We start from the raw sequence: 27,022 nt of genomic DNA, 5'->3' as shown, positions 1-27,022 counted from the left end.
CCACAGCTGATAAATGTTGCATATGAGTAAAATTGACATTATAGTGAGTGCTACAGCACTGCAGAGTCTGCACAGGTCTCCAATAATGAGGATGAGGCTTAGAAGCACTAATGGCTGCTGAATGCCTCCATACCCTACTGGCCTGGGATCTCTTTACTATGGCATCATTGTTAGTTGCTTATTCAATAATATTTTTGGGTTTTGTCTCATTTCTCTCATCATTTCATGGAATCACAGAATCCCAGACTGGTTTGGGTTGGAAGGGACCTTAAACCTCATCCAGTTCCAGCCCCCTGCCATGGGCAGGGACACCTTCCACTAGATCAGTTTGCTCCAAGCCCCGTCCAACCTGGCCTTGAACACTGCCAGGGATGGGGCAACCACAGCTTCTCTGGGCAGCCTGTGCCAGGGTCTCACCAACCTCATAGTGAAGAAATTTCCATCTCTGCATCCTTCTGTAGGAAAGGAGACAAAAGCAGCCCTGAAGCTGCTGCTGCTAAACCTGCACCCAGATCTTTTCAGAGCTGAAAAGTGGAATGAATGTGCCTCTTACATAAACTATGGGAAAATAATCCTGCAAAATCAGTGTCTCCTAAAGGCTGACAGCTCAGGTCTGGCACAGAATGCCTCTACAAGCAATTTGTGTGCTTGAGAAACTGGAAGGAAGGTGGGGGAGAGCACAGTGAAGACATGCTGTTAAAGAGGAATTTGAGTGCCTGCCACTGCTTCAGGCTTTGCAGGCTTCCCTGAGGGCAAATACCCAAGTTACTCCTCCTGTTTGGCTTTGCCTGTACATAAAGAATGTCTCCTCCTAACAACGGCCACCTGGTTGTCCCAGGGCAGAGGAAGGAGCTGTGTTGGCAGTTTATTCCCTTTGCTTCTTGTCCTGTCACCTGGCACCACTGAGAGAGTCTGGCCCCGTCTTTTTGACACCCTTCCTTCAGATAGCTATGCACATTGATCAGTTCCCCTGTGAGCCTTCTCTGCTCTAGGCTGGACAAGCCCAGTTCCCTCATATGAGGAAGGTTCCAGACCCTTCATCATTCTAGTAGCACTTTGCTGGACTTTCTCCAGGCGCTCCATGTCTCTCTTCCCCTGGGAACATCCATAAGGCTTCTTCAGCACGTGGGGCATTTGAGGGCAGTGGTGACAGGCATTCAGGTGACAGCATCTCCATAACTTTGGGAGGGGTTTCTCTCTCTACCCAGTCGCTTGTTTTCCTGATGCTTGTGGGTGTTTGATGCTTCGGAGCTCTATCTCCCCAGGTTAAAAAAAAAAGGTCTTCAGAAGTTGCAGGAGGGAGAATTGACAGATGGAGCATGGTTGCTGGTGCTTTGTTTCCTTTGGAAACCAGGCTAAAAATATCCCGTTCTGGGCTGACAGCTCTGTCACAAGCAGCGTGCAGTGGGAATGCAGGGCAGCTCCTCCGCAGCCCATCTTTTGGCTAATCCATGCAAGAGTGCACACCAGATTTCAGCTGAAGAATCATTCATATTTCCAAGACTGCTGTTGACTCTTTTTGCTCAAGCAATAGCCAAGGCCATGTTCTGATACTTGGTTCCTGATTTTTGCACCAAGAAAGTCCAGGTGGTGCCATTCGTGGTGGGGATGCCATTCTGGAAGCTCTGGGGCTGCTGTAAACAGAGCCCACAGAGCTTCACTTCTCAGCTCCCTTCCAGCACCTCTGTTGCTTGTCCTGTACTGCTTTTCATCATATAACACCTCAGGCTTCAAATTATGCTCACTTTGCTGAGCCTGTCCATTTATGCCTCTTCCATTATAAGGGTATAAATTCATTTTTAGATGCTCAGATATGTGGACATGCTTTTAGGCTAGGAAGCCTTCACTGCCTGCAGGTGTGCAGCCTAGGACATGCTTCAACAGTGCTGAAAAACAGCAGTTTCAGAGAAAAATGAAATTAGCAGGCCAGATCTTGTCAAATCCTCTTAGCTGGTGGATGAAATCTGTTTACTTTATTCCTTTAAAAAAAATAAGTGAAGCCAATGAATCTCACTGGAGTCATAGTTGCTCTGATCCAAAAGCTGTTGCCAAAACACCTCTGGACTTACAAGAAGTTGAGCATGGGCTGCCCCACATGAGAGATACACGCTTCTTCCAGGTACTGGGAGACCTTCATTGCAGGAAAGATCTGAGAGCCAGGTGTCCAGCAACCGGGCCGGGGGCTCTATCACAGGGTTTGGCTGAAGAGTCTCCGCAGAGGAGAGAAAAGAATGAAGAAAGAAGATTCAAGGATCTGTGCTCTGCAGCTTACTGTGAGCTGCCTACAGCTGGGTGGAGATGAACAAGAGGCACCTGAGCAATGCTTTTCTGGGGCTATGTCAGCTCCAGCCTACAAAAGGAACTAAGAGCAGTCATGGAAAATAGGTCTAGCTTCACGTGTGCTCTGGTCTCTCACTGGACACATGAGAGAGGCTTCCTAAAGACTTGTATTTGACTCTTGCTTCTGGCACTTGTTTAAGAAGAATATCAAACCTCATATGATGGGAAGAAGTCTAAAACCTCAAGGTAAGGAAGTATATTCCAAATTGCAGTAAGATACCTAATATTGTGTGCTGGCTTGTCTCAAGCCCCAAGAATACCCTGTTCCCACAGACTTTGCAGGCATAGGATATGAGATACTATCTTGGCAGAAAAAGGAAGTCAGGCTGTATGTGGTGCACAAATCTGGTGACCTTCCTAGGTTCAAAAGGCTGGCTGTGATTTTTCTAATGACTCCCAATGGCTTGCGTGGACGCAGCACTGGATGTGAAGTTGTTATGGCTGCTCCTCTCTTTCACAGCCTCTCTTCTGCCCTGGTGCCACTAGGGAGGGGGTGATGGATGGAAAAGCCAACAGTGATTTTGGCTGAATGGTTTTATGACTAAAAGAACAAAATGTCTATTTTGCAGGAGTTCTGGACACAGCAGTAGCTCCCAAACAAGCTGCTAGCCTGATGCAAAACATGGCATCACCAAAATTTTACCACACCTATAAGCACTGAGGACCACTGCACTCATCAGCCCAACAGTTTCATGTTCAGTAGCTTGCAAAGGCTTTGTCAGCAAACACAATAGGACAAATGGATCTCCTTAGCAGACCTCCTGATGAACACTCTCCATGCTCCAAGCCATAAAGACATGCAAGAGCTCCTGGTTGCACACTCAATTGAAGAAACGGAATCAGAGACAGCTTATGGACATGCAGGGCCTTCATCCAAAAATGGGGTGAAAAGGGCTTGTCATCTGAAGAGGTGGGAATAATGCAGGAGTTATTTTGTCCAGGCTGTGGGTGGAAGCTGGGTGACATCCGGGGTGCAAGCAGGTTGAAGCCAAATGGAGCAACAAGCTGTTCTCTGGTGTCATTCCATTTAGAGAGGCAACCAGGCTGCGCCTGGCAGAGTGACAAGGCTCCCTCTTTAATGACTCATTGCAGAACAGCTTTGGTAAGCAGGAATTTTGCACTTTGCTGTGATTTCAGAGGGTGTGAGCTGAAAAAATGAGATTAAAAGAATAATCAGAAGAATCAATTGAGCCTGACTGAGAACGGAGGCCACATGGCTATGGGCACAGCCTTCTGTTGCATGCCAGGAAAGGGACACACGGAGGCCCATGTGCCACAGGGTGGACAACACACACAGAAATGGAAGTGCCTGCAGCAAAAACCAGGCTGGCTCAGTAAGGTGTTGGCAAAGGATTGCAGTGTGGCTGTACGGATGTTTTCCTCCAGCTCACCTGCTCCCTGACTCATCCTGGTGATCTCATTCATTAAAACCTGCAGGGTGCTGCCAGTCTGGCTGTGCGGAAAGGCAGGGCTGCCGCTGCGCTGCACGGGGGGATGCTGACCTAAAAATGTGATGCTGTGACTGAAAACGTGCAGTACATGTTTCACGGTGCTCAGCTATGACTGAGCTAGGAGGGAACCTGTGTTTGAGGTGCCAAGGTGAAGTAGAAGCTGTCCCTCTCTCAGCCTTCCCTTTCAGGGACAGCAAGCTCAGCAAGGGAAAGGCAGCTGGTGTGCTGGGAAGTGCTGGTAATCACGTTTCATTACCCTTAAGTGCTCTGAGTGAAGACACAAGAGCTCCAGAGCAGGATCTCATGAGCTTTCAGCATCTCTGCAACACTGTGAAGTGCACACACTACATGTCGTTGCCTGTGCTTACCTTCCACATCTATTGGGAACATCCACAGCATCGCCACCTTATTATCTGGTGCTGCCAAAAGCATTCATACAGTGATCAGCAATATCGAAAGAATTAAAAACTGCCATGGAAAGCCCTGCTACTCCACTTCATTTACAAAGAACAAACATTTTCTGTCTAGTTCCAGCTTGAAACCATATGCTTTTGAAGCCCAGAAGAGTCCTGCTAGCCTGCCCATTGGGTTTTTGTTTTTTGCTTGCTCCCTCCTGCATTACTTTTCTTTCTCAGCTTTCTTTGAGCAGCTCAGGAGATGAAGAGGAGATTCAGAAAGGGTAGGTGAGGCTGCAGCCTGGGCTGCTGCTGCCCTCTCCTGGGTCCGAGACAGCCAAGAAGCCAAGACACGATTTTCAAATGGAGATTCCTGAAGCCTGGTGCAGGTCAGCCTTAACAAGTCCTCTTGCAACCTCGCAGGGGAACGTGTTGGGGCAGCAGGTAGGGAAGGGCCCTCAGAGGCTGCTAGGCCCAGGGATGCTGCCCAGGCTGGTACTAGGGTTGGCCTGGCTGCACCATTTGAAGACCTTTTTTCACTGGATCTCTTCATGATTCCTAGCAAAGTGGATGGCAGGAAGACAGCTTGGATCAGCTTGGCTAGCTCTTGCAAGGGTAGCAGCTATGCCAGCCCACTATTGTGGGAGATCATGGCTTCTAACCTCAGTTGCTACCTGTTTTCTTCAAGATGGTTTTATTTATCTTCAACTAAAAAGCCTCCAAAATCATAGAGTCAGAATTTGTGTTGGAAGGGACCTTAAAGCTCCTCCAGTTCCAACCCCCTGCCATGGGCAGGGACACCTTCCACTAGACCAGGTTGCTCCAAGCCCCGTCCAACTTGGCCTTGAACACTGCCAGGGATGGGGCAGCCACAGCTTCTCTGGGCAACCTGTGCCAGCACCTCACCAACCTCACAGGAAAGAATTTCTTCCTCATATCGAATCTAAATCTCCCCTCTGTCAGCCCAAAGCCATTCCCCCTTGTCCTATCACTACAGGCCCTTGTAAAAAGCCCCTCTCCAGATTTCCTGTTGGCCCCTTTAGGCACTGGAAGCTGCTCTAAGGTCTCCCTGGAGCCTTCTCCAGGCTGAACAAGCCCAGCTCTCTCAGCCTGTCTCCATAGCAGAGGTGCTCCAGCCCTCGGAGCATCTTTGTGGCCTCCTCCAGACTCACTTGAGGAGCTCCATGTCCCTCTTGTGTTGGGGGCCCAGAGCTGGGCACAGGAGTGCGGGGGGGGGGGGGGGGTGTGTGTCTCAAAATAGCAGAGCAGAGGGAGAGAATCCTCTCCCTCGACCTGCTGGCCATGCTCCTTTTGACGCAGCCCAGCTAAGGCCGATTATATGTACACCAGATAAGTGCCAAGCTCCCTCCTCTGGTCCCTTGCCCTGATTTCACTGCCTGCTGCAATAAAACCTTCTACTTGCACCTTTTGCTCTGGCTTGCTCACGTTGTAGGTCTCCCCGACACTGAACCCCATCCTAGCCCAAACGGAGGAAGGACCTCAGCCCAGCTTGATGGAAAGCTTCTCGGTGATTGCCTCTCCAAAAACAGGCTGAGGGATGACAGATCCTCCCCCATGGCCCTGAGAACATTTGATGCAGCAATTGGCTAATGGTTTCAGAAGCCTCTTAGCTGCTTATTATGGTATGAATGCCTTATGAGTGGTTGGAAGTTCAGCTCTGGAGGACTCAAACACCCCAAGGTGTTTGTGCAGGCCCTGCTTTCATTTCAATGGAAGCACTGGAGAAGGTGGTTTCAGTGGTCTCCCTCTTCCTACAGCCTGCCCAGGACTGGGAGACTCTGAATTGGTGATCTGGACTCATATCTCCCATGAAAGTCAGCCTGCTTGTAGCCTAAAGCAGAATAAAGCCCCAGGACAAAGGCTGGAGTGGAAGTCCTCCCTCCCATGCAAGTGCTTCACCCTGCAGGTATAAACACAATCACATTTTGGATTACAAATCTTTATAGCTCTGCTACCATGCGGTGTTACAGGGCCACAAAACACCATGGGGGCCAGCAGCAGAAGGTAGTTATCCACGAGGTGGTGCCAAACTGATGTGAAGGGAGCCCATGGATGATGTACAGTGCCAGGGGGGTGGATGGTCCGCACCTTTTGATTACTCACCAGCCCAAATATTTCCTCTTTTTTTTTTCCCTGGTGCTCACTCGTATTGAAGTTGGCTTCCCACACACAGCCACTCGTGTTGCTGCAGGCATTTGAAAGACCAATTAACCCACTTACTTGCTGAAAAATGTCGTGTTTGAAGAGCTAGGAAATAGAGGAGTTGCTATGATGGAAAGTACCTCCCTGGCCAGCGCACCCAGCAGTCACACATACAACAAACTCCAAGGCCAGGTTGAACAAAGTCTTGGGTGACATGGTTTAGTGTGAGGTGTCCCTGCCCATGGCAGGGGGTTGGAACTGAATGTTCTTAAGGTCCTTTCCAACCCAAACCATTCTGTGATTCTACGAGGCTGCTATGAGGGTCAAAGGGACATTGGCCAGGCAAGAGCTGCATCCCTCTTCTCATGCAGAGCCACCACTGACCATGCAGCATCCCTGGTCTCACACCAGGCTTGCTGGTCCTGCCAGCTGCTGTAAGAGCAAGCCACGTGGTAATTCTTCCCACAAATGCTCTTCCAGTCAGGGATGTAAGGCTCCATCATGGGCTATTAAGTATGAAGTCCCCAAGCCACAAATCCTGTCCCAAATGGAAATTCTAGGCTATTTATACACTCCTGTATAAGAGCTGCTGCAGACCTTTGGCTAGCTCTATTGCTTTTTGAATGTTTTCCAGTCTAGCTATATTCTTCTGAGACAGGGAAAGCAGAGATGCACTCAGTGAATAATGGATGAGTAGAGGCCCATAATGATGTTCTCCCTTTTATGGTCTCCTCTTTTCCAAATGATTTTTAACACATGCCTCTCATTTGAACAGCTTTTGGACTATCTGGTAAAACCAAGCTCTCTTCTGGAGACAGGATAGTTTGGTGCACATTATAAGACTATAAAGAGAAGAAAATAGGAAAAACACATTTCTCCCCATGCTATCATTCTGTTATCTGCTCATGCAGTATCACAGATTTTTGCTCACCCTGAATCACTGATGGACTTGTTACCACACGACCTGAGTAGGTGGTGCAAGCTGTAATCTGGAGGGTTGGAGAGGCCAATGCCAGCATTAGGGTTTTGCCCAGCCTCTGAGCTGCCTGACAGCTCTTGCCCTCATCCCTGTGAATTTGCAGGCAGAACATTGAGCAGATGTGGCTTGCCCCTTGCCCACAGATGGAAATGAGTGGGACTGTACACCCTAGGCAGCTCCATCCCCTCTGCAGAGAACAAAAACCTGTCGTGTGCAGTAGAGGGAGTTGTAACGTGCAGTAGGCTCAAAGCAGAAGCAAATTCTTGACACCTTGACTACTTAAAAGCCAGTGTTCTCCTTTTGTTCTGCACATGACAGGCTGGAACAGAAAAACACCTCTTTTCCTATACTGAACCTTTGGCAAGAGCAGCACATAGGATGTTCTTGGACATCCTCCCCCCCAAGCCCTGCCTGCAGCAAGATTTGCAGTGATGGCTGGGTTTTGGCATGAGAAGCTGCTTGATGAAGGCTTTGAAAGCCTTTTCCTTACGTGCCCATCCCCAGCAGCCATAACTGGTCCCACACACTTCACCGCCAGGTTGAGGTCCCACTGCCCTGGGACAAAACACTGAGACTTGGTGCCAGGAAGTTCCTTAGGGAGCATGAGATGCCCTCAGGGGCTGAACAGCTGATTTAACTCCTTGGAAGGCTTCACACCAGGTGAATTTGTTTTGCAGGTTGTTGAAGACACGGCCTTGCCCCTGCCTGGGCTAGGAGACAGCCACGTTTCTCTGCTCAGCCTAATACTTCAGGCATGATGGTAGAAGAAGAGCAGCTCAAGGACCTATTAGCAACATGGCTGGCAGCCAGGTGCAGATTGAAGCACTGTGCAGTATGGAAAGAGCATCATCACATTAGGACCTTGCATCTCTTCACTGCCATTTCTAAGGATGACGTTTGGCAGCCTGCAATAGAAGAGCTGTCCCTAGCAGCACTGCCCCACCAGCCTTCATGGGGATGGAGGCCAATGGACACCCCAACTCAGTCTACTCTGACCAACACAGAGACCAACATGACAGGGCAGTTAGAGGATGTTTGAGCTTTTCCCCAACCCATCAGAGGAAACACAGACCCTTCAGCTCAGACAAGTCCTCTTGGAGCAGCCCTTGTCCTCCATGCACCTCCTTCAGCCCTTTACAGATCCTGCTGCTCCGTGGGTGTTTTTCCCAGACTTAGAAATGTGGTCAGTAAGTGCTGGGGAACCATTGCTAGGAGTGCTTGAAGAGGCTTTCCTTTCTAGGTGCCAACACTGAAAGGTTCCCACCAGCTTTAGCCCTGCATGACGGCAGGGAGCTTGGGTTTCCAGAGGAAGAGCAAAGGTGTCAGAGGCAGCTGGATCCATTAGCTGAGAACCCCTTGAGAAGAGTCGCTATTTAACTGCACCTCCCAAGAAGATGCACCCATTTCAAACAGATCCTCTCGCTGGATGTGGCTTTTGAAATCCGTGGCAGCATCCAGACCAAGACACAACAGCCCCAGGACTGGGTGGAGGGCAGCCCTGCCCTGGTGACCTGATCCCTGCTCCTAGGAAGGACACGTGGCCCCATATGCCCCATGCAGAGAATCCCTCCCAGCCCAGGCAGCATCCCACAGTGCAAAACAGGGGCCCAGGCAGCCGGGGAGGAACAGAAAGCAAGATCCTTTATTGTACACAGTACAGAATGTAATGCAGCTTTGCAGGAGATACATAGCCCTGCTCGAGTAAAGGTTATTTCAAATCAGTCCTCAGATTAACTCCTTCTGCACCACAGATCTGCCACACTGAGCAAATGGTTAAAACTTTGCCCCAAGGTGAGGTTCCTGCAACCGACTACTCCCCAAGGGTACAGGCCACTGCAACCACGATGGGGAGAGCAACTGAGTCTACCCAGAGTTAATCTTCATACTTCCCCCAAAAGAATGAATCAGTCAAAAAAAACCCAAAACCAACCCAAAAAAATCCAACCAAAGCTAACTAAGGAAGAGAAAAAAATTCCTATACAGCATTTACAACAAAAACATGTAGCCAGTGGAGGGGACAGGCAGGTATGGATACAAGTGGTGGAGTGTTAGGAGGCACAGCAGGGAGGGGGGAGCTGGAGGGATGCGGGGTACCCAGGAAGGGGATAGGGGACCCCACTGTCCCCACCTACCACAGGCTTACAACCCAGCTCCGAGGCCATGCTGAGCAGGGAGGGGAGTGCAGCTGAGCAGGCACCAGGGTTCAGCCCCAGTTCCCTTGGGAAAGAGGACTCAAGTGGTGAAATGGAGTGGACCAGATACTTCAGCAGCTATCCCAGGGAGCTGCAGGCACAGCACCGGGAAAGCCAGGGGTGCATCCCCATGGGCTCTGGGAACAGCAGCAGGGCTGCAAAAAAATAGCTTTGCCTTAAAATACAAAAAAAAAAAAAAAAAATCTATAAAAATCAGTTTAGAAACCTTTGAAACCTTTTTTTTTTCCTCCTAAAACATTAAAAAAAAAAAGAAGAAAAAGAAATGAGGGAGATAGGGTCAGGACCTCCTCCCCTGAAACACAACCCATGGCCCACAGCCACAGCACTGGGGAAGAGGAACATGGGACACAGAGGGGACCCAGGGGTTAGGTGGGAAAGCAGGAGGGCCTGGGGCAGGAAACCATTGTATCAGGTTATACCGTAAGGGTGGGTTTGGGAAGAAGGCAGAAGGCTCCTCAGGGTTGGGGTAGGATGCTGCGCACATCAGCCCTGGGGTGGTGGCCCTCGAGGCCCCCCCTGCATCCCTCCTCTGTGCAAATCAAAGCCCTTTCCACCACACAAGGCAGCTACGCGGATTGTGCTCGATGCAAAGCAGATTGTCGTGACAATTGGCGAGGCGGCCACGGCGGCTCAGCCCAGTCCCGGGGCGCTGCTGGAGCCATCAGGCCTCACGGTGCTGGCGAGGAACAGGGCCTGGGTCAGAGACCTGCATCTTTACCTCCCATCGCCCCAAAGCATCGCGCAGATGTTGGGCAGGAGGTGCCAGCCAGAGGCAGTCCTATGCACTAGCCCTTGGACAGGAAGGGTGGGAATTCAGCAGTGACACACACAGGGCGTTTTAGATTCCTCCAATTTGTGTGTGCATGCAGTTTGGTGGGTTTGTTTTTCCTTACGAACAGCAAAAAGTATTCTTTAGAAAACCGTATTTGCCCCAAGTGGATGCGCTAGTGCTCGTGGCTCTGCCAGCCTGGCCGAGTCAGTAAGCGAAGCCCTCCGCATAGGGAAGGCTGCTGCAGGGATCCATCTCCAGGAGGTATGCCGGGCTGTCCTCAAAGTGCGTCAGCGGCACCGTCTCCTCCTCGGGCACCGGGCAGTCGGGCTCTGTCTTCAGGAAGGGGCGCTGGTTATCAGGGTAGGCCATGGAAAACAGGGCATCGGGGTCACAAACAAACTTATAGACGTACCGCTCACCAGCCACCTGCAAGGAGAGGAGGGCATGAGAAGGGCCCTGCACCTTCCCCACAGGGAATGATAAGCATGACATAACCAACAGTAGACCTGGTCCCCCTCCCCATCGTGGTGGCAGGGTCACTTACCTTCTGCATGATGCCCTTCTCGTAGTAGTAGCGCAGCGAGCGGCTGAGCTTGTCATAGTTCATGGCTGGCCGGTTCTTCTGGATGCCCCAACGCCGTGCCACCTGCAAGGACAGAGAGGTGGCAACTGTGAAGGCTGCAGCTGGGGTTTGGACCTGGATCCTCAAAGGAAATCTCAGCTGAAATGCAGGGTAGGGGTTTGTTCCTGGGGGCTGGAGCAGCCAGGGGTGAAAGGGTCACCCAGGTCCTGGAGCAGTTCCCTGCCTGCTGCAGTAAGTGCTCCAGTTCCAAGCACCACAAAGCATCCACTGCCAAACCAGGGGCTGAATCAAAAGACATTTGATTAGGGAAGTCTGCCAAAAAAGATGCTTCAAAAAAAACACCCAACCTCCCACAATTTCCATGCACAGCATTAAGAGATATTATGGGTAATTACCCACAATGCGCAGCTCAGCACCACAGCTGCTTTTGATCACTCCCCAGTTTCTTCCTGTATCACCCTCCGCAGAGCTGCATAGCTCCAGCACAGCACCAAGGATCCAGGGCAAAGGATCCAGGAGATGTTTGGGAGGGAGGGAGCCTTGCTTCAAGTGTAAGTGTGAACTGCTGGGCTGCATGGGAAGGATCTGCCCCCCACCTCCCGCTCCCCTGGCTGCATCCCTGGCTCTGACATGCCTGCTTCTGGGGCAGGATCCCACGTACCTCCTCAGGCTCGATCAGCTTGAACTCCATGCCCCGACCAGTCCAGGCGATGAAGTGGGCATTGGCAGGGTCATCCAGGAGGGTGACCAGGAACTGCCAGAGCTGCAGAGACCCACGGCGCTGGTAAGGAGGGCCCTCACGGTACAGGGTGGGCTCCTGCTTCACTTTACCTGCATGTAGCCAAGACACAGCTGATTAACTGCGCTCACTCCTGTGCCAGGACCCTCTGTACAGGGTCAGGCTACAGAGCTGGACTGGGGAGAGGTGCTGGTGGTGGTGCTGCAGGCAGGTGAGGTGCAGGGTGGGTGGCAGGGACAGGGTACAGCACTGATGGCCATGATGCCCAGCCACTGTGCAGGATGATGCTCAGCAGCTGTCAAGAGCATGGCTCCAGCACAGCTTGGCTTTAAAAGCTGGCCACTACAGAGCCCAGGCCCAAATCTGCCACCATGAGCCCTGGTCACCCTACAGCCTTCCCTCCTCTGGGGCTGAGTTCTTACCCTCCAGCCTCTCCGGTACCACACATGTGTCATCAAAATACAATCGCGTGTCTTTTTCATATGAAAATCCTACGGGGAAGAGAACCTCAGTGAGCAAAGGGTCCCTTCACCATCCCAGCTGGACCCCCCCCAAAAAACCTGCCTTGACTAAATCCAGGAACAAGACCCCAGTTCCCCAGTGCTGGAAGCAGACACATCCCCCAGTTATTTCAATAGCATCACACCAGCTTGACAGCTGAGTGCCGCGCAGCTCTGTCCCACCCACCCCAGGGAGTTGGGGAAACAAGAACCCTCTTAGCAGCTATGCTGGGTGCATTACCCCAGATTATATGGCACTGCTGTGCCCTCGCATCATGCTCGCAGGGGTCAGTGGCAGCACAGCACAAGCCCTATTTTTAGTGGGGGTGCCTGTGCTGCTCGCATGCAGACACTTGCAGGTACGACAGGGCTCTCATGCATGCTTTGAGGGATGCCTGGCAGCTCTGCCTGCCCCAAGGGAGGGATGGGACACGCCAGGGATGCCAACAAGAGAGGTACACTCACCATCATGGCTGCTGGGGAAGACACCTCCCCGCAGGTATGAGGACTGGCAGTTAGGCACTTCTGCAAGGAACACGAAGGTGGTGTTAAGGACCTGGGTCCCATGGGGTCCTCCAAGCATCTTTCCCCCTCCGTTCCCCAAGCACATCCTCTGGCCAAGCCTTGGCATCTTCCCCCCAACCCCTCCACCAGCATTCCCAGGGACACAGCACCACCCCCAGCCCTCACCCCCAGTTGTGGGGGGAAACCCAGTGTGATTGTGGGGGGAGCATACTGGAATGAGCACTGGGAGCAAGGTTTAAGTCAGCCTGCGGTTTTCACCATGTTACTCTGGCCCCGCGGGGAGGGAGGCATCTGCTCAGCCGTGCCATCCTCCATCCTGAGGTCGGGGTATTTTTAGGTCCTAAGGCGATTAGAGGATTTTTCCGTGATGCTGGTGGGGTCCAGCAGCCAGAAATCACAGCTGGCCTCAGGCCAGGGCTGCAGGGGGACCGCTGAATGCCATGGGGCACCCAGCCTGTGGCTGTGGCACAGGCCACACTGCGTGCATCTAGTGAATTCCTGCTTTAGCCCCCCACATGGGAAAGGAAAGAGAAGAGGGATAAAAGAAAAAAAAAAAAGGAAAGAAATCATCTACCATGTGAAACAGCAGCCCCAGCACAACGGGAGCCCCAGGGTGATGAAACACCCACTTCTTAAGGTTCAACCCTGCACCCACAAGCCACAGATGGCAGAGGTGGCTCCACTCCCCGAGTGCTGGTGGGGTAACCCATACAACCCCCAAGCACCAGCCTCTCGCACCCACCTGAGTCAATGCAGTAGTCCCGGGGCTCCTGCTTGATGCCCATGGGGGGCTGGAAGCTGTGGCTGGGGGCAGGGCCGGGCAGGCTGGGGCCACCATGCTCGTAGAGTGGGTCGTGGTACTCCTGCTTGAATCCCTGAGGGGGGCGAGGGGCGGCAGGGCCGAGGGGCTCCGACAGCTGCCGGTGGTAGACGGGGCGGCTGTCCCCCGGGACCCCGGGCTGCGGCGGGAAGGGGAGGCAGGGCTCAGACAGCTGCCTCTGGAACCTGCCGGGAGAGGACTCGGCGTTGGGGCAGGGTCGGCACTGCTGCCACAGTGCTGGCTCCTACCCCAGACCAGGACCCCAGGCTGGCCCAGCGTCCTCAGACCAGTGTGCCGCTGGGGGGTTTGAGCAGCATTGGGTCCCATCCGCAGCTCCTCATGAGCACAGCCACCATGAGGGCTCGTCCTGTGGAGACCCAGTGGAGTATTGGAGAGCCCCATTCCCCTCCAAGCCCTGGGGACAGCCCCACTGGAGGGGCAGGACAGCACATGGGCCATCACTGCAAAGCACTAGGTGATGGTAGCCTGGTGCTGCAGCCAGGACAGCTGGTAGGGGTGGGAAAAGGAAACAAAAAAGCCACCCCACAACAGTAAAATCTCTGTACAACAGTGAAATGCATGCACCCCCCCCCCCACCCCGGGGGATCAGAACTGCAGGGTGCAGGGGATGCTGCACCTGGGTGGGTGCTTACGCAAAGCCAAATCCACTCCGCAGCTCTAATCCGCCTGTGCGGCTGGGATTAAACCTTGGATTTGGTGGCAGGGAGCACTATTTTCAGCTCTGGGGTGCTGCCGCTGCCAGCTCGAGCCCCAGCACAGTCCCTGGATACGGGACCAACTCGAGGGGGTGCTGCCACATCCCCTCATCCTCCGGCACCTTGAAAGGAGATCTCTGATGTCCGCACCCAGCTCCTCTCCACTGGCCTTGTGCCATTTGTCTTTGTAACCAGAGCCCTCCCAGCTGCCGGGCTGGGATTACTCCATTTCCGAGTGGTGTCCGTCTGCCCTTCCTGAGTGAAACCCAAGCTCTGTGCTGGCATGGTGCTTCCCAAGGGGTTGGACCCAGCCCCCCACATGGCTTGAAGGTCACCCAGAGCCAAGCCCTATTTCGCTTGGGGAGGGATGCTCATGGGTTGTGAGGATATACTGAGGGTTTCCATGGCCTTTTCAAGGCTACCACATTCCAGCCCCATGCTCATAGATGACACCTCAGCAAAGGGCATTCAGGAGCCACAAGCAAAGCTGGAGGTCAGCTGTGACCTGCACCATGCCACCTACCAACAGCATGAGCAAAGCTGGGGTGAAGGAGGGGAATCAACAAAGCCTACACAGGGATGCAGCATTAATGGGGGACAAAGCCACTGGAGAGGAAGTGGGGCCTCTCCCTCCCCAGTCCCAAAATCACAGCAATGCAGTGTAATGCACACAGGAGCTAAGGACTGACCCTCAACCCAAGGGTGCTTAGGGGCAGGATGAGGATGCCTGCAGCTCCCAAGCCTAGCAGGGCTCAGCTCAGCAGAGCTGCAGTGGGTGGGAGAGAAGAGAGTGGGAGCCCTGACTCAGCACCACTGCCTGTTGCCAAAGGGATGGATGCAGGCAGCAGCCTCTGCCTCCCTCTCCTTTCGCAAGGGGGATGCAAAGGGTCTGCCCAGGCACCCCCAGAGCTGGGAAGAGCAGATCCCTGTCAGCAGGGAGCTGCCTCATGGGGAGAAAGAGCCACAAGATCCCAGTGGGAAGCAGCAAGCACTAGTTTATACTGGACCACAGGCAGCAGCATCTGGCCTTACAGTCTGCAACCACAACATCCCTCCTCCTTCCCCATGCTTTAAGGCCACTGATTCATCTCATGAGAGCCAAAGCTCCCATAAACACCTGCAAGACGCCAGCGCTTGCTCGGGTGGAGAAAGCCTTACCTGTGCTCTGCGGGGTATTGGTTTTCAGACATCATCTTTGGCATGTGCATGGGCGGGTGAGGCGGCCGCGGCACGGCAAAGGTCTGCTGCCTCTGCTCCTGCAGCGCGTGCGGCGCCGGGGCTGCCCCATGGGCCGCTGCCTGCACGGCTGGGGCTGGTGGCGGCAGGGCCGATCCCTGATGTGCAGGAGACACCGGAGTGGCAGGCGGCGTTAATGGCTTGAACCCGGCAGGGGGCTTCCTGTCATAGGCACTGAGGAGGGGAGAAGGGGTGGGCACTGACAGCAGTGCTAACAAGAACACCTTTGCATGGCAGAGGGACAAGAGACAAATCGCTGCCACCGTGACCCAAGGGGTCTGTGGGCAGCAGCAGCCACCACGCTACCTACCAGCAGTTGTAGAGGCACTTGTCCCCATAGCTGGCACAGAGAGCTTGCTCATGGCTGCAGGACGACAGCTCTGAGGAAGGGCTGTGCAGTTCCCGCTTGATCTTTGCTGGAGGTGGGGCGTGCAGGACCACTGCAATGAAACAGAGGAGGATCAGCCCTGAGGATAAGGACTCGGGGGTGTTGGTTGATGAGAAACTCACCGTGACCCATCAGTGTGCAATCACAGCCCAGAAACCAACCATGTCCTGGGCTGCGTCGAAAGGAGCATGACCAGCAGGTCGAGGGAGGGGATCCCACCCCTCTGCTCTGCATCCAGCTCTGGGGCAACAACACAAGAGGGATGTGTTCAAGTGAGTGCAGAGGAGGCCGCAAAGATGCTCCGAGGGCTGGAGCACCTCTGCTATACAGACAGGCTGAGAGAGCTGGGCTTGTTTAGCCTGGAGAAGGCTCTAGGGAGAGCTTAGAGCAGCTTCCAGTGCCTAAAGGGGCTGACAAGAAATCTGGAGAGGGACTTTTTACAAAGACATGTAGTGACAGGACAAGGCGGAATGGCTTTGGGCTGACAGAGGGGAGATTTAGATTAGATATGAGGAAGAAATTCTTTCCTGTGAGGGTGCTGAGGCCCTGGCACAGGTTGCCCAGAGAAGCTGTGGCTGCCCCATCCCTGGCAGTGTTCAAGGCCAGGTTGGACAGGGCTTGGAGCAACCTGGTCTAGTGGAAGGTGTCCCTGTCCATGGCAGGGGGTTGGAACTGGATGAGCTTTAAGGTCCTTTCCAACCCAAACCATTTCATGATTTTATGATACAGGCTCACCCACATGGTGGGAGGTGATGGGGAGCATCACCCCAGAGAAGTATCTGCTTGGGTGCTTTTTGCTCATGAATCAGCTGCTGAATTACCCTCCTGAGAGGATTAGGCAACCAAACCATGGCAGGATAGTGCCCTAGCAGACCATGACCTGCTGGTGGACTGGGCCAGGGTGGCAAGGCCTGACTTCTGCCAGGGAAGGCAGAGCTTGCACAGTCCCACCGTCCCAGGACAGCTTGTAAGCCGGACACAGTAACCTGCTCACCCTTGCAGGGGCATACCCAGCTCCCAGTAACCTGGCCAGAGAGCTGGCAAGCAGCCTAATGTAATCCACCTTCCCCCAGCCAAGATGCTCCAAGGGGTCCCACAACTGTATGAGTTCAAGTGGCAAACATCCCATTAAACCCAAATCCTCCCTAGCCCCCTCACTATATATAATTTTAAACCAAGTAATATATGCTTAACCTACTTCATTTCTAAAAGCAGGCGCTCTAGGAAAGGGAAAGCGCCTCAGAGATCTTTACCTAAATAGTGCCTGCAGCGGAGAGCCAAGACTAATCGGAAGTGGAGTATTAGCTTCATGCAAAGTCTAAACACGGCCCAGCTACAGTGGAGAGGAACGAATAGCTCCAGGACAACTGTTCACAGCTTGCCAGGTAATTAGCTGCTCCCCTAATTTGTCAAAACCTGTAAAGAGCTGCTGACTCCTCTCTCTACCCCTCCTTCCCCCCCGTCCCGCAAAGTCCTGGCACATCAAGGGCGTAAACCCCCCCCCCCCCCAGGAGGATTTGAAACACAAAGCCCAACACTGAGCCAGCACAGCCCCCCACCCGCTCCCAAGCTGGATTTATCCCCCCCTCCCCAGTGAGGTTTTGCCACTCTCAGCATTTCTAGCCTTAACAGGAGGCCAGCGTGGCGGCAGCAAAGCCCAGGCGCCCCGCGGGAAAGCGAAGGGGAACTGGCTTTGGAAGGGCTCCAGCTGCCTATCGCAGGCATGTCTCTTCCTAACAGGCTCCGTGTTGTTGGAGCGGGTTGTTTTTCCACCAGCCGTACAATGGGGCCTGGTTATTCATTGAAAAAAAAAAAAAACGGGGAAAAAAAAGGCTCTGCGCAGGCACCACCCTCCATTCATAAACAATTTGGAGCGCTCCATTCATGTGGCTGGGGAAGGGAAAAAAAAAGAAAGAAAGAAAAGAAAAATTTCCCCAGAGCTTAGCTCTGCCATTCAAGAAAAGGGAAACGAGCCTTAAGATCCTAACAGAGACCAGCTGGCCGAGCTGGACTTTGTGCAACGTTTGGATTCCTTACACAAACACCACAGGGCTGGCTGGCGCAGCTTGGCAAGGCACACTCATGGCCAGCCAGGGCAGCGATGCTGGAGAGCCTGGGAGCAGAGAGGAGCACCGAGGTCTGGGGTGCAGCTCTCGGGGGAGGAAGGAGCTGGGCTTAGGTCCCCAGTGGGAAGTGGCCAGGCAGGGAGCTGGGAAGGGGGCAGGAGGGTTCCCAGGGAAGGAGATGCCCTGCTCCAGTGCCTCAAAGGCAAGCTGGGTGTGCAACTGCTTTTAACCTTTCCGGTCCTGCGCTGGGACTATAATTAAAAGCTAAAAAAGTATATAAAAACAGGCAGAGGGAGAAGCTTAACTATAGACAGGGCTGGAGAACGCACCTCAGGACACCCATGCCAGGACTGAGCTGTGGGAGCGCTGAGAGCACCCATGGGTGCCCAACAGCCCCTCCTTGGGCTGTTTCAGCCTCTGGGGATGGAAAGATCCCACAGAGAACAGGCAAGGGGACTAGACACACATGCCACTGCTGTGCCCTGCCAGCAAAGAAGCACAACCGGGGGGCTCAGGCATAGCCTGCAGTGCCACCCTACTGGCCACGCTGGAGATGCCCCAAACATCAACCTTCAGCCAAGAGATCTGCCACATGAAAGGCGACATCCTAAAGTCATTTGGGACCTTGAACTGCTGGTGAAGCCCTTGGTGGGGGACAGGGAAGGTTGCTCCCCAGCCATCACCATGATGGGACCTCTAAGAGGTCCAACATGGAGGATGTTGGCTTGGCTGGTGGCACACACTGCTTGAACCATGGGGAAAGCAATGAAAACCATTTCCAGCCTGGCCACCAGCTGGGGACCTTGGCATCCACTCAAGCCGTCACCTGGAAGCTGTGCTCCACATCTGCCCCTCCATCCCCCAGCATTACAGGACGCGCCCAAGGTCACGCCAGGAGAGGAGCCAGAAATAGAAGCCAGGTTCCTGCTTTCCTTTGTTTAAACAACCCTTCCTCAGAAATAAACCTCCTGCTTTCATTTTGGTGTGTAAGAAACTCCACTCCATGCCCTGCCATGGCTTTAACCACTCATTGCCCATGCAGGGAGCCACAAGTTCCCTGGGAGCAAGCCCTGCGAATGGCAAAGCCTCTCATGATGGTGCTTGATCTCCTCAGCTTGATCCATTGCTTCCCAATTACTTTAAAGAACCGATCGAGATACAACATTGTACATATCCTCTTCTCCCCAGACTGCACCACTGGAGAACCACTGCACCTATGCTGGAGTCACTCACAATCTCCTTACCCTTCCAGGGGCATCTGCCACTGCTCTGGGTAGTTCACAAGCACCAAATACAGCCTCTCGCTGCTCAGTCCAAGGTGCCGAGAACAACGCATCCCTTATTCAGCGGAGCCCTGCTTTCCCCAGCCTTCCAGCAGGATTTCCTCCCCGGAGCAGCAACCTGCTGCCCTCCAGCATATTATGGTACTTCGTTGCCAAACCCCAACCCTAAGCCCATGTCTGCCAGGGACCTCAGCTACACAATCAGGAACAGCAAGCTAGCAGCAGCCAAGCTGCAGGCAGCTGCCATGCCATGAGGGGTTCTTTAGCAAGGTGAGAAAGATGCTGTTTGGAGCATCCCTGAGATTCAACAGCATTCTCTACAGCAACATCTCAAACTGAGCCTGGCTTGTCCCTTTTTGCTACTGAGCAGAGGAAGCTTGGCCCTGGAAATGCCAGTGCCATGGGGCAGGTGACAGAGCTGGCTTGCTCAGGACAAGAGAGCAGCAACTTCCTCAGGGAAAAGGCACAAGCTGCACAAGAGTCCAATGCATGCCTGAAAACATCCATAATATAGGGACTTGCCTTCCCTCAGAATCCAATGGGCATTGAACCCAAGGCGACCCCCAGTCTGGAAAAGAAGCATACCCCCTTTAGCAAAAGCTGAATGCAGGGGGGAGGCTGCACCAAATTCATCCCCTTTTTTCTTCCTACACTATACACAGTTCAAATCCACAAGGAAATGAGAAGCTGGGGCCAGAAAGCAGTAAGCTAGAGACTCTCTCCTCTTTAAACTCTTTCCAGTGTTGGTATGGAAGAGCCAGGCTACCCGTTTCTCCTCCACTGGACTGGCTGGACTGAACCCTCCCAGCCAGCGCAGCCCAGGAAACCTTTGCTTTCTCTGCCCGGGACACCTAGGGAAGGTTATTATAGCAGGGAGTCACATAAGGAGCTCTGCTTTCAAGTGACAAAGTCATTTCAACGCCAGGTCTGCAGAGGCTGAGCAGGTCAGAACATTTTAAGAGTCTCGACCAAATGCCCCCTTTTGTTTCTGTCTTTTCCTTCCCTTCCCTGCATCACCCAGAAAAGTTTTCTCTCCTCTCTGCGCTCTTCAGGTTACAAGGAAACAAGAGACTGCCAAAAGGCACTGGAAACGGCTCCAGCTCCAAGAGCCACCCTCCCACGCTCGCTGCGGTTTCTACCGCTCCAAGCAAGAGCTGCCAGGCTGCGCTAGGATGTCAACAGCCAGTTGCGATTCTGACTCTGGGCTCGCCTTTTATCTCAGGGGAGACAAGGGAAAAAAACGCATCTGAAACTTGGGCTGTCTGGAACAATTTAATGGCAAACTTCCCACTCAGAAGTAATCAAAGAGCAATAATTAACACGCGTTTTACTGTAGGAGAAGATACCCTGCTGCATGCTGTGACAAAGCTGGAATGAAAAAATCTGTTCGACTGCAGGCTAAATTTGATTTCCTTTAAGTTGCATAGCTCTCTGGCTCAACAGCAAAACCCAGCCACCAACACCATGCCACTCATTCCATTTGCCAGGTAACAACTCAAAACATCCCGATTCCCCCTTGCCCTCTGACCAAGCCTTCATTCCGAGGAGAACCAGTGCCCAAGAGAAGCAAAGTACCGCACACCATTAACCAGCCCCTGCCCTGGCCGCTAACCCATTTCAGCACAAACCACAGCTCAGAACCAACTCTCACTCTTACGCAATTCAAGAGGAGCTGCATTTTCACTGGCCTCCTTTTAAACATGCTGGCTTGCCAGTGATTAGTGGTGCTTAAAGCGGCTCAAGTTTCACCGCTCAGGTCCACTCTTGCCAACAGCACTGGGCCACGACTGTTAAAAAGCTCCAGAAACTGCAGAAATTGTGGCTAACCAAGGAGCCCAGCACAGGCTCATGCTTCCACTTGAAAAGGAAAAGATGTGTTTATACGCAAATCAACATTACTATGAACAAGCAGCAAGTCTCGGAGAAGCCCAGAGATCAGTTAGAGTATTTCCATGCATTTGGCTAGTTTCCCCTATTTAAAAGGGATGGGACATTGCAAGTTTCATCTCGATGAACCCAAACCACACGTGCTTTCTCCCAAGTCTGTGATTTCACAGTTTCAGCCCCAGCAACTGCTTTCCCAAGGAAGACACTCCAAACCCAGCATGAGGCTTTGCAAAGGCACCCAAATATTCTCCCCCAGAGAATAAAACCCCAGAACAATCACTTACAGCTTTCAGACTGGAAATCTGGGACAAACTGTTCATCATCAGGGACCTGAGCTAAAAAAACAACAACAAAAACACCGGGTTTATACCGTTTTCAGTTCTCAAAAAAAAAAAAAATGCTTGCAGAGAGGTTTTACACAGCAAAAGGAGGAGGTGAAGACTTGCCTTCAGCTAGCCAGGCCTCTTGGAGCTGGCTGAGATCCTGGAAGAGCTCTGGAACAGAGTGAAAGACTTATGTACTCCACAGAATAATAAATAAAACTGCCATTATTCACAGGATTATTTCTAAACCAACGACTGTGAGGAGAGCAGCCTCACAGGACCGCAGCAAGGCCACAGCTGCTCAGGCCAGCCCTGCCTACCTTCTGAGTCGTGGGCTAGGTCAGTCTCCAAAAATTTCCTTTTCCTATCAGATCCCAACCGGCCTCGGCCCTCCTCTGCGCAGGACTTCTGCAACAACCAGGTTGACAACAGCCTGTGAGGGTGGCAGCCCCCAAGGACGGGGAAACGGGTGCCCCCAAAGACAGGGTGGATGGGGCAGGGGGAGATGCACGGGGCAAACTTACCCCGGGGCCCATGAAGGGAACCTGCTGGTCGTAGAAGCCATCCATGGTGCAGGGGAGGTGGGGAGTCCCCCCGGCCCGCTCAGCATCGACGCCGGCCCGGGAAGGGGGGGATCCTGCCCAGGCTCCGGCAGGTGCGCTGCTGGAGAGGGGGTTGGGAGAGGGGAGGGGGAGTGTCAGGACCAAGTCCTGGCCCCTACCGCCTCCGGGGCTGGCTCGGTGCGGGGCCGCCGCGCCTCCCCGGGGAGCCGGCCCGCTCCTGCCGTGGCGGGTCGCAGCCCCCCGGCTCGTGATGTCACCCAATTTCTATAGAAACGGGCGTGACATCACGCGCCGCGGGAGCGGGAGGAGGCAGGCAAGGAGGGAGGGAGGGAGGCAGGGAGGGCTCCGCACACGCCTCGCCTCCCCCCGCCCCTGCTGATGCTAGGCGTTGGAAGGGCCACGCCGCAACCGGACCCATTCCCACGCCGCCCCGCGCGCCCCATTCATAAACTCCGCCTCTCCTCCCCTCCCCCCGTGCGCGCTGGCGCCCCCACCCCCCCGCCATTCACAGCGCTCGGCCAGCGCCATTCATAAACACCTCCCCCGCCCCGGGCCGCGCTGCGCTGCGCCCCGCCGCCAGGCCCCGCGTACCCGGCCGGGGAACGGCGGGCTCGGCTCAGCCGCCGCGGGCTCGGCAGCAGCCGGGCGAGCCGGGGCCGTGAAAGGGGCCGCTCCGCGCCCGGGCACCGCGCTGCCGCTCTGCACCCACAGCACCCGAGCCAGCGGCCTCCGCCGCGTCCCGCCCCGCCCCGCGCCGCTTGTTTACCCTCGGCGCCAGCCAATCGAGCGCCGCTGCTCTGCCGCTCGAGCCGTCTGATTGGTTGCAACGCCGCTGCGCGCCCGCCCGCGCTCAGCTCGGACGAGACCATTGAGGCAGGCTGGGTGGGCGGGGACGGCGGCAGCCAATGGCCGCGGCGGGATTTGCATTGGCTCCGCGGGGAACGTTTTTCATTCACAAAAAAAAGAAGGGGGAAAAGGCCGGCGGGTGGGGCTGCTGCCGCGCAGCATTTAAAGGGGCCGCGATCCCCTCCCGCAGGGTGCCTTGTTGTGTTAAGGGATAGCCACGGAGGGTTGATGGGGCACTCTGGGGACCGGATCCGAGCGGGGATGGGGGAAACCTGATCTCTACACGCAGTGCCCGAGAACCTGCCGCGCAGCAGCTGTGCAGATGGGGTGGGCCGCAGGCCCCACATGCCATGGGGACAGTCTGCTTGCTTAAGGGGCAGTTCTGCCCCAGCAAGACGCCGTCACACGGGTTCCCCTGCGGGCCCGGGGCTAGCCCATGCTTGAGTGCTGGGTTTGGCGGCCTTTCTCCTGCAGCCACCCTGGGGGCAAGGTTTGTCTTTGAGAAGAGCTCGTTGGAGGAGGCAGTAAGAAAAATAGTACCCACCTGCAGGGTTTTTGTGGCTGCTGTGGCCACGGACCCCCTCGGGTGGGTTTGTGGACACAAGCCCTTACAGGACTGCAAATAGCTTAGAGGATTGGGAATGAGTTTAGGACACAGTCATGCCGCTGAGGGCCTGGCATTGCTCTGTCAAGTGCCCCAGTAGCTTCTCAGCTTGGGAAAGGAGAGGAGTCTCCTGTCGGATCCTGGGAATTTAGGCCTTAATAAGCCTGTTGATACAATGTTGAAGCCACTTTGAAATCCTTGGCTTCAGGTCATAGCCTTGCCAGTGTGTTGGGAGAGCTGCCTAGCATGGTTCTGGGCTGCTGGTGGGATTTCTCTGTCAGTGTTGGGGTACTGGTGAGCTTCCGGAGTCCTCCAGAGCCACCACCATCCCCTGGGGATGATGCTGGTAAATGGCTGCTAGCTCATCTGCCATCATGTCCTGTGTTATATTTGAGAGGACACCTACCAGGATGCACTGCCCACCAGGTGCCTGTCCCCAGCACAGGGGGAAGTGCGCAGAGGGCACGGGATGTCCTTGCTGCACAGGGATCATTCCTGGGGTGCTCTGCTGGCATTCTCACTTCCCCTCTGCACACAAGCAACCCAGATTAAATCACCACTGGTAAAATTAGCAGATGACACATGGGCAGGTGGGTGACAAAACCTGGGCCGGGGAACAAGGCAGGCTGCTGAGGACATGCGGGTCATTGCAGACTGGGGCACAACCAGTGACCCGAGGCAGCCACAGCTTCAGCACCCTTGGGGCTCTTGCTGCCACCTGGCAGAGGAAGAAGTGATGGGAGCTGAGTGCAGTGGTGGGGCAGGCGGGTGGGAGGCCACAGATGTGCCTTGTGAGGAGCTGAAGCCCCCGGAGAGCCAGGGCTGGGAAGGGGGGATGGCAACCGGCACCTGCTAAAATTAGAGCCCACTCATGGGGAAAAAAAAAAGAGAGATCTAAAAAACTGCAGGCTCCAGATTTAGGCCGTTGCAGCTCCCACTGAGCATTGCTCCATTGCACTGCTGCTGCCAACGCCCCTTCAGCCCCAGCACCCCAAATCAGGCATCTCCTGTTTGGTATCTCAAAGGTGGCGACCTCATGCCTGGACTCAGGGAACTCCAGTGCACCCCAGGACAAATATTTCATCACCATCTTTATTTGAGGCAAGCCCACAGCAGTCCAGGTGTACACGGCAACATGCGCTACACTACGGACACCATTTCCATGCAGGCAACCACAGCTATGCACACAGCAGGAGGACAGGGCTGGGAATGAGGTTCCCCAGCTCTCAAGGGTCCCCCAGCACTGGCACCAGTGCCTGGAGCTGGGGGTGATGTGTGGAGGCTTCTGCTCCATCCTGTGGCCTTCAAGGGATCAATGGGGCTGAGCTGGGAGACACCAAAGGGGACAAAGGGTTCAGAGCCTCAAGTTTCCCTCAGCCACATCTCTGGAACTAGGACAGCCAAGCCAGCATCCCAGCCCCTGTGGGTCCCCTCCTGGGTTGGAGACATTTGCACCATTAGACTGAGGAAGTCATCAGCTGCCAGGCCCATTGAACTATGGCTTCAGCATAATGGGAGTGGATGGAAGCTGCATCTCCCAGGGGAGGTGGCAGGCTCCCCGTGCCCTGCAGAACACGTCTGAGTGCTCCTTCCTTGCTTTGAGCTCAAAGGAATGCTCTTCATCTCTAACATGCTGCCAGACCCCTGGGTCCAGGCATGCTGCCTGCTTGCTTCCCCTGCCTCTGCCACCACCAATGGCAAACAAGCAGAGGCCCAAGCGCTGCTCTTTGTCCTAAGCCAGCAAACCATGACCGGGTGCAAGGAGCAGGTCTGCTGTGAAAAACGTTGCTAATTCCATACAGGCACTTTCTAATTGGAGCCTTGGGATAAAACCCTGGGTTGAGGCTGAGCGGGCAGGAAAATGGATCCAGACCTGCAGCTATAAACACTGCTGACCTCGTGTGTTGTCATCCCATGGATCAAACCTATCACCCCACCTGCTGGCAAAGTGCTAGAGATCACAGAATCACAGAATGGTTTCGGTTGGAAGGGACCTTAAAGCTCATCTGGTTCCAACCCTCTGCCATGGGCAGGGACACCTTCCACTAGAACAGGCTGCTCCAAGCCCCATCCAGCCTGGCCTTGAACACTGCCAGAGATGGTTGAGGGTTCTTTCACCCACCCCAAGCAGGGGGCTTCCAGGCACAGCTGCTGCTGCAGAAGGGCTGGAGAAACGGAGGCTGCTGGTCTGTGGGACACGGGGTTTATTTGGCCTGGCTCCCGTATGCTTTCACCTGGGTATTCATTAACAGGCGCCCCGGGTGAGGAGAAGGAGGGTGGATTTACACACTGTGGGTGGAGTGTGCTCGTGCACGGCTCACAGCTCTTGTGAACTGTGGCAACCTCTGTGCTCCGCAGCACAGGGCACCCTCCTCACGGCTCCTCAGCTACCACCAGCACACCGCTGGGTGCTACACTGCAGCGAGCACCTGCCCCCAACTCCCCCTGCCCGGTGCTGGTGCCGAGGGCAGGAGGAGGGGGAGCTGTGGCAGCCCACTGGAGCCTCCTCCTGTGCCCTGGCTGAGAGGGGCACTTGTGGGATGGAGCCTGGCTGGGGCTCCCCTGGGGTGCTGCCAGCTCCTCCCTTGTAAGCAGGGCCCTATGGCTGCTATCAGAAAGAGCACACACACGGCAGCACTGCCCCTGCTTGGGAGGGTGATCAGCAGCTCTCTTTCAGCTCACTGTTCACTCTGAAACATAATGACAGCAGCACCCTCTGCACAGACAGGAGGATGCTACTGAATGGAGACCTGCAGCGTGAGGAGGGACCAGCCACTGCGTCACTGGGGAGGATATGGTGACTTGTTCCCTGTGGCAGAGGCATAGTGCAGACAGGCAGTGGTTTTCCTGCCTGTGGCAACATCCATGGGGCACACACCACTCCTGGATTCATGACAGTAGCACAGGGGCCTCCACCAGAAAGGAGGCAGCTGCCTGGGAATGGGGACTGACTGGGGAGCTGGGCATCCCCCCACACAAGCGTCACTGCAGGAGACAGCAGGTGCCTGCAGAAGCAACCAGCAGCTCTTCCTGTGGGCTGACCCTGCCTTCTCCTGGCTGCTGGAAGCACTGTGAAGCAGGTCACACACCCAGATCACCATGGCCTCTGTGCATTTGCCCGTTTTCTGGTCCCCATCACATCCTGGGAAGCTGCATCCTGTGGTCTGCCCCCAAACATCTAGTTAGGGACACATAGGTGATGCCACCAAAACCTGCCTGTGCATTCCAGCTGCGATCTAGCAGCCAGCATCTGCAAGGCTCCTCAGTTTCAGGGTGGGCTGGGGACCTGGCTATGTGGAAACTGAGGTGCAACAGCTCTTCCATGCTCCCTGCAGCCACCCAGGAGCATCAGAGGCAGCACAAATCACCACTGGGACAGCACAGGCCTGGTGAAGCACACAGGGAGGACATGTAAAAAGGGGGAATAACACACACTTCCAAGTGAGAAGAGCATCTGGATGTCTGTCTCCAGGATCCCTAGCCCCTGGGGCAGGCTGGCAGGCTTTAGGAGAGAGGAAAGTCCTCATGGAAGGAGGTGCCATGGGGAGCCAGCAGACAAGGCAGGTGGCGTTTGTGTCCAACCCAGGCTCATAAAAAGAAGGTGACCCCTGAAGCTCCCCCAAAGTTTGC

The 27,022-nt window shown here is 54.4% G+C and overlaps 1 protein-coding gene across 1 annotated transcript; it reads right to left on the bottom strand.

Annotated features, from left to right (window-relative positions):
* Positions 1-8,948: 8,948 nt before the first annotated feature.
* Positions 8,949-22,410, bottom strand: ETV5 (ETS variant transcription factor 5). The gene is made up of 12 exons (XM_061451710.1): positions 21,904-22,410; positions 21,700-21,787; positions 21,503-21,550; positions 21,341-21,391; positions 15,743-15,872; positions 15,355-15,606; positions 13,403-13,665; positions 12,601-12,660; positions 12,058-12,126; positions 11,558-11,727; positions 10,858-10,959; positions 8,949-10,739 (listed from the first exon to the last, which is right to left on the bottom strand). The coding sequence occupies exons 1-12, from the start codon at positions 21,946-21,948 to the stop codon at positions 10,518-10,520; spliced, it is 1,500 nt and encodes a 499-aa protein (XP_061307694.1). The 5' UTR covers positions 21,949-22,410; the 3' UTR covers positions 8,949-10,517.
* Positions 22,411-27,022: the final 4,612 nt, after the last annotated feature.

This window comes from Pezoporus flaviventris, unplaced genomic scaffold, assembly GCF_033815535.1.
Source record: "Pezoporus flaviventris isolate CSIRO_AGI_PZ_B2104156 unplaced genomic scaffold, CSIRO_AGI_Pfla_v1 ptg000013l, whole genome shotgun sequence".
Classification (NCBI taxonomy): domain Eukaryota; kingdom Metazoa; phylum Chordata; class Aves; order Psittaciformes; family Psittacidae; genus Pezoporus; species Pezoporus flaviventris.
The sequence above is the reverse complement of the archived record's forward strand: the minus strand, read 5'-3'. Positions and strand labels throughout refer to the sequence as shown.

Excerpts from the sequence above, each read along its gene's own strand:
- ETV5 (XM_061451710.1), bottom strand. The coding sequence starts at position 21,948 with ATGGATGGCTTCTACGACCAGCAGGTTCCCTTCATGGGCCCCGGG. Across the intron at positions 21,392-21,502 it reads AGAGGCCTGGCTAGCTGAAG|CTCAGGTCCCTGATGATGAA; the intron begins GCAAGTCTTCAC and ends TTGTTTTTTTAG. Across the intron at positions 12,127-12,600 it reads CTTCCCCAGCAGCCATGATG|GATTTTCATATGAAAAAGAC; the intron begins GTGAGTGTACCT and ends TCTTCCCCGTAG.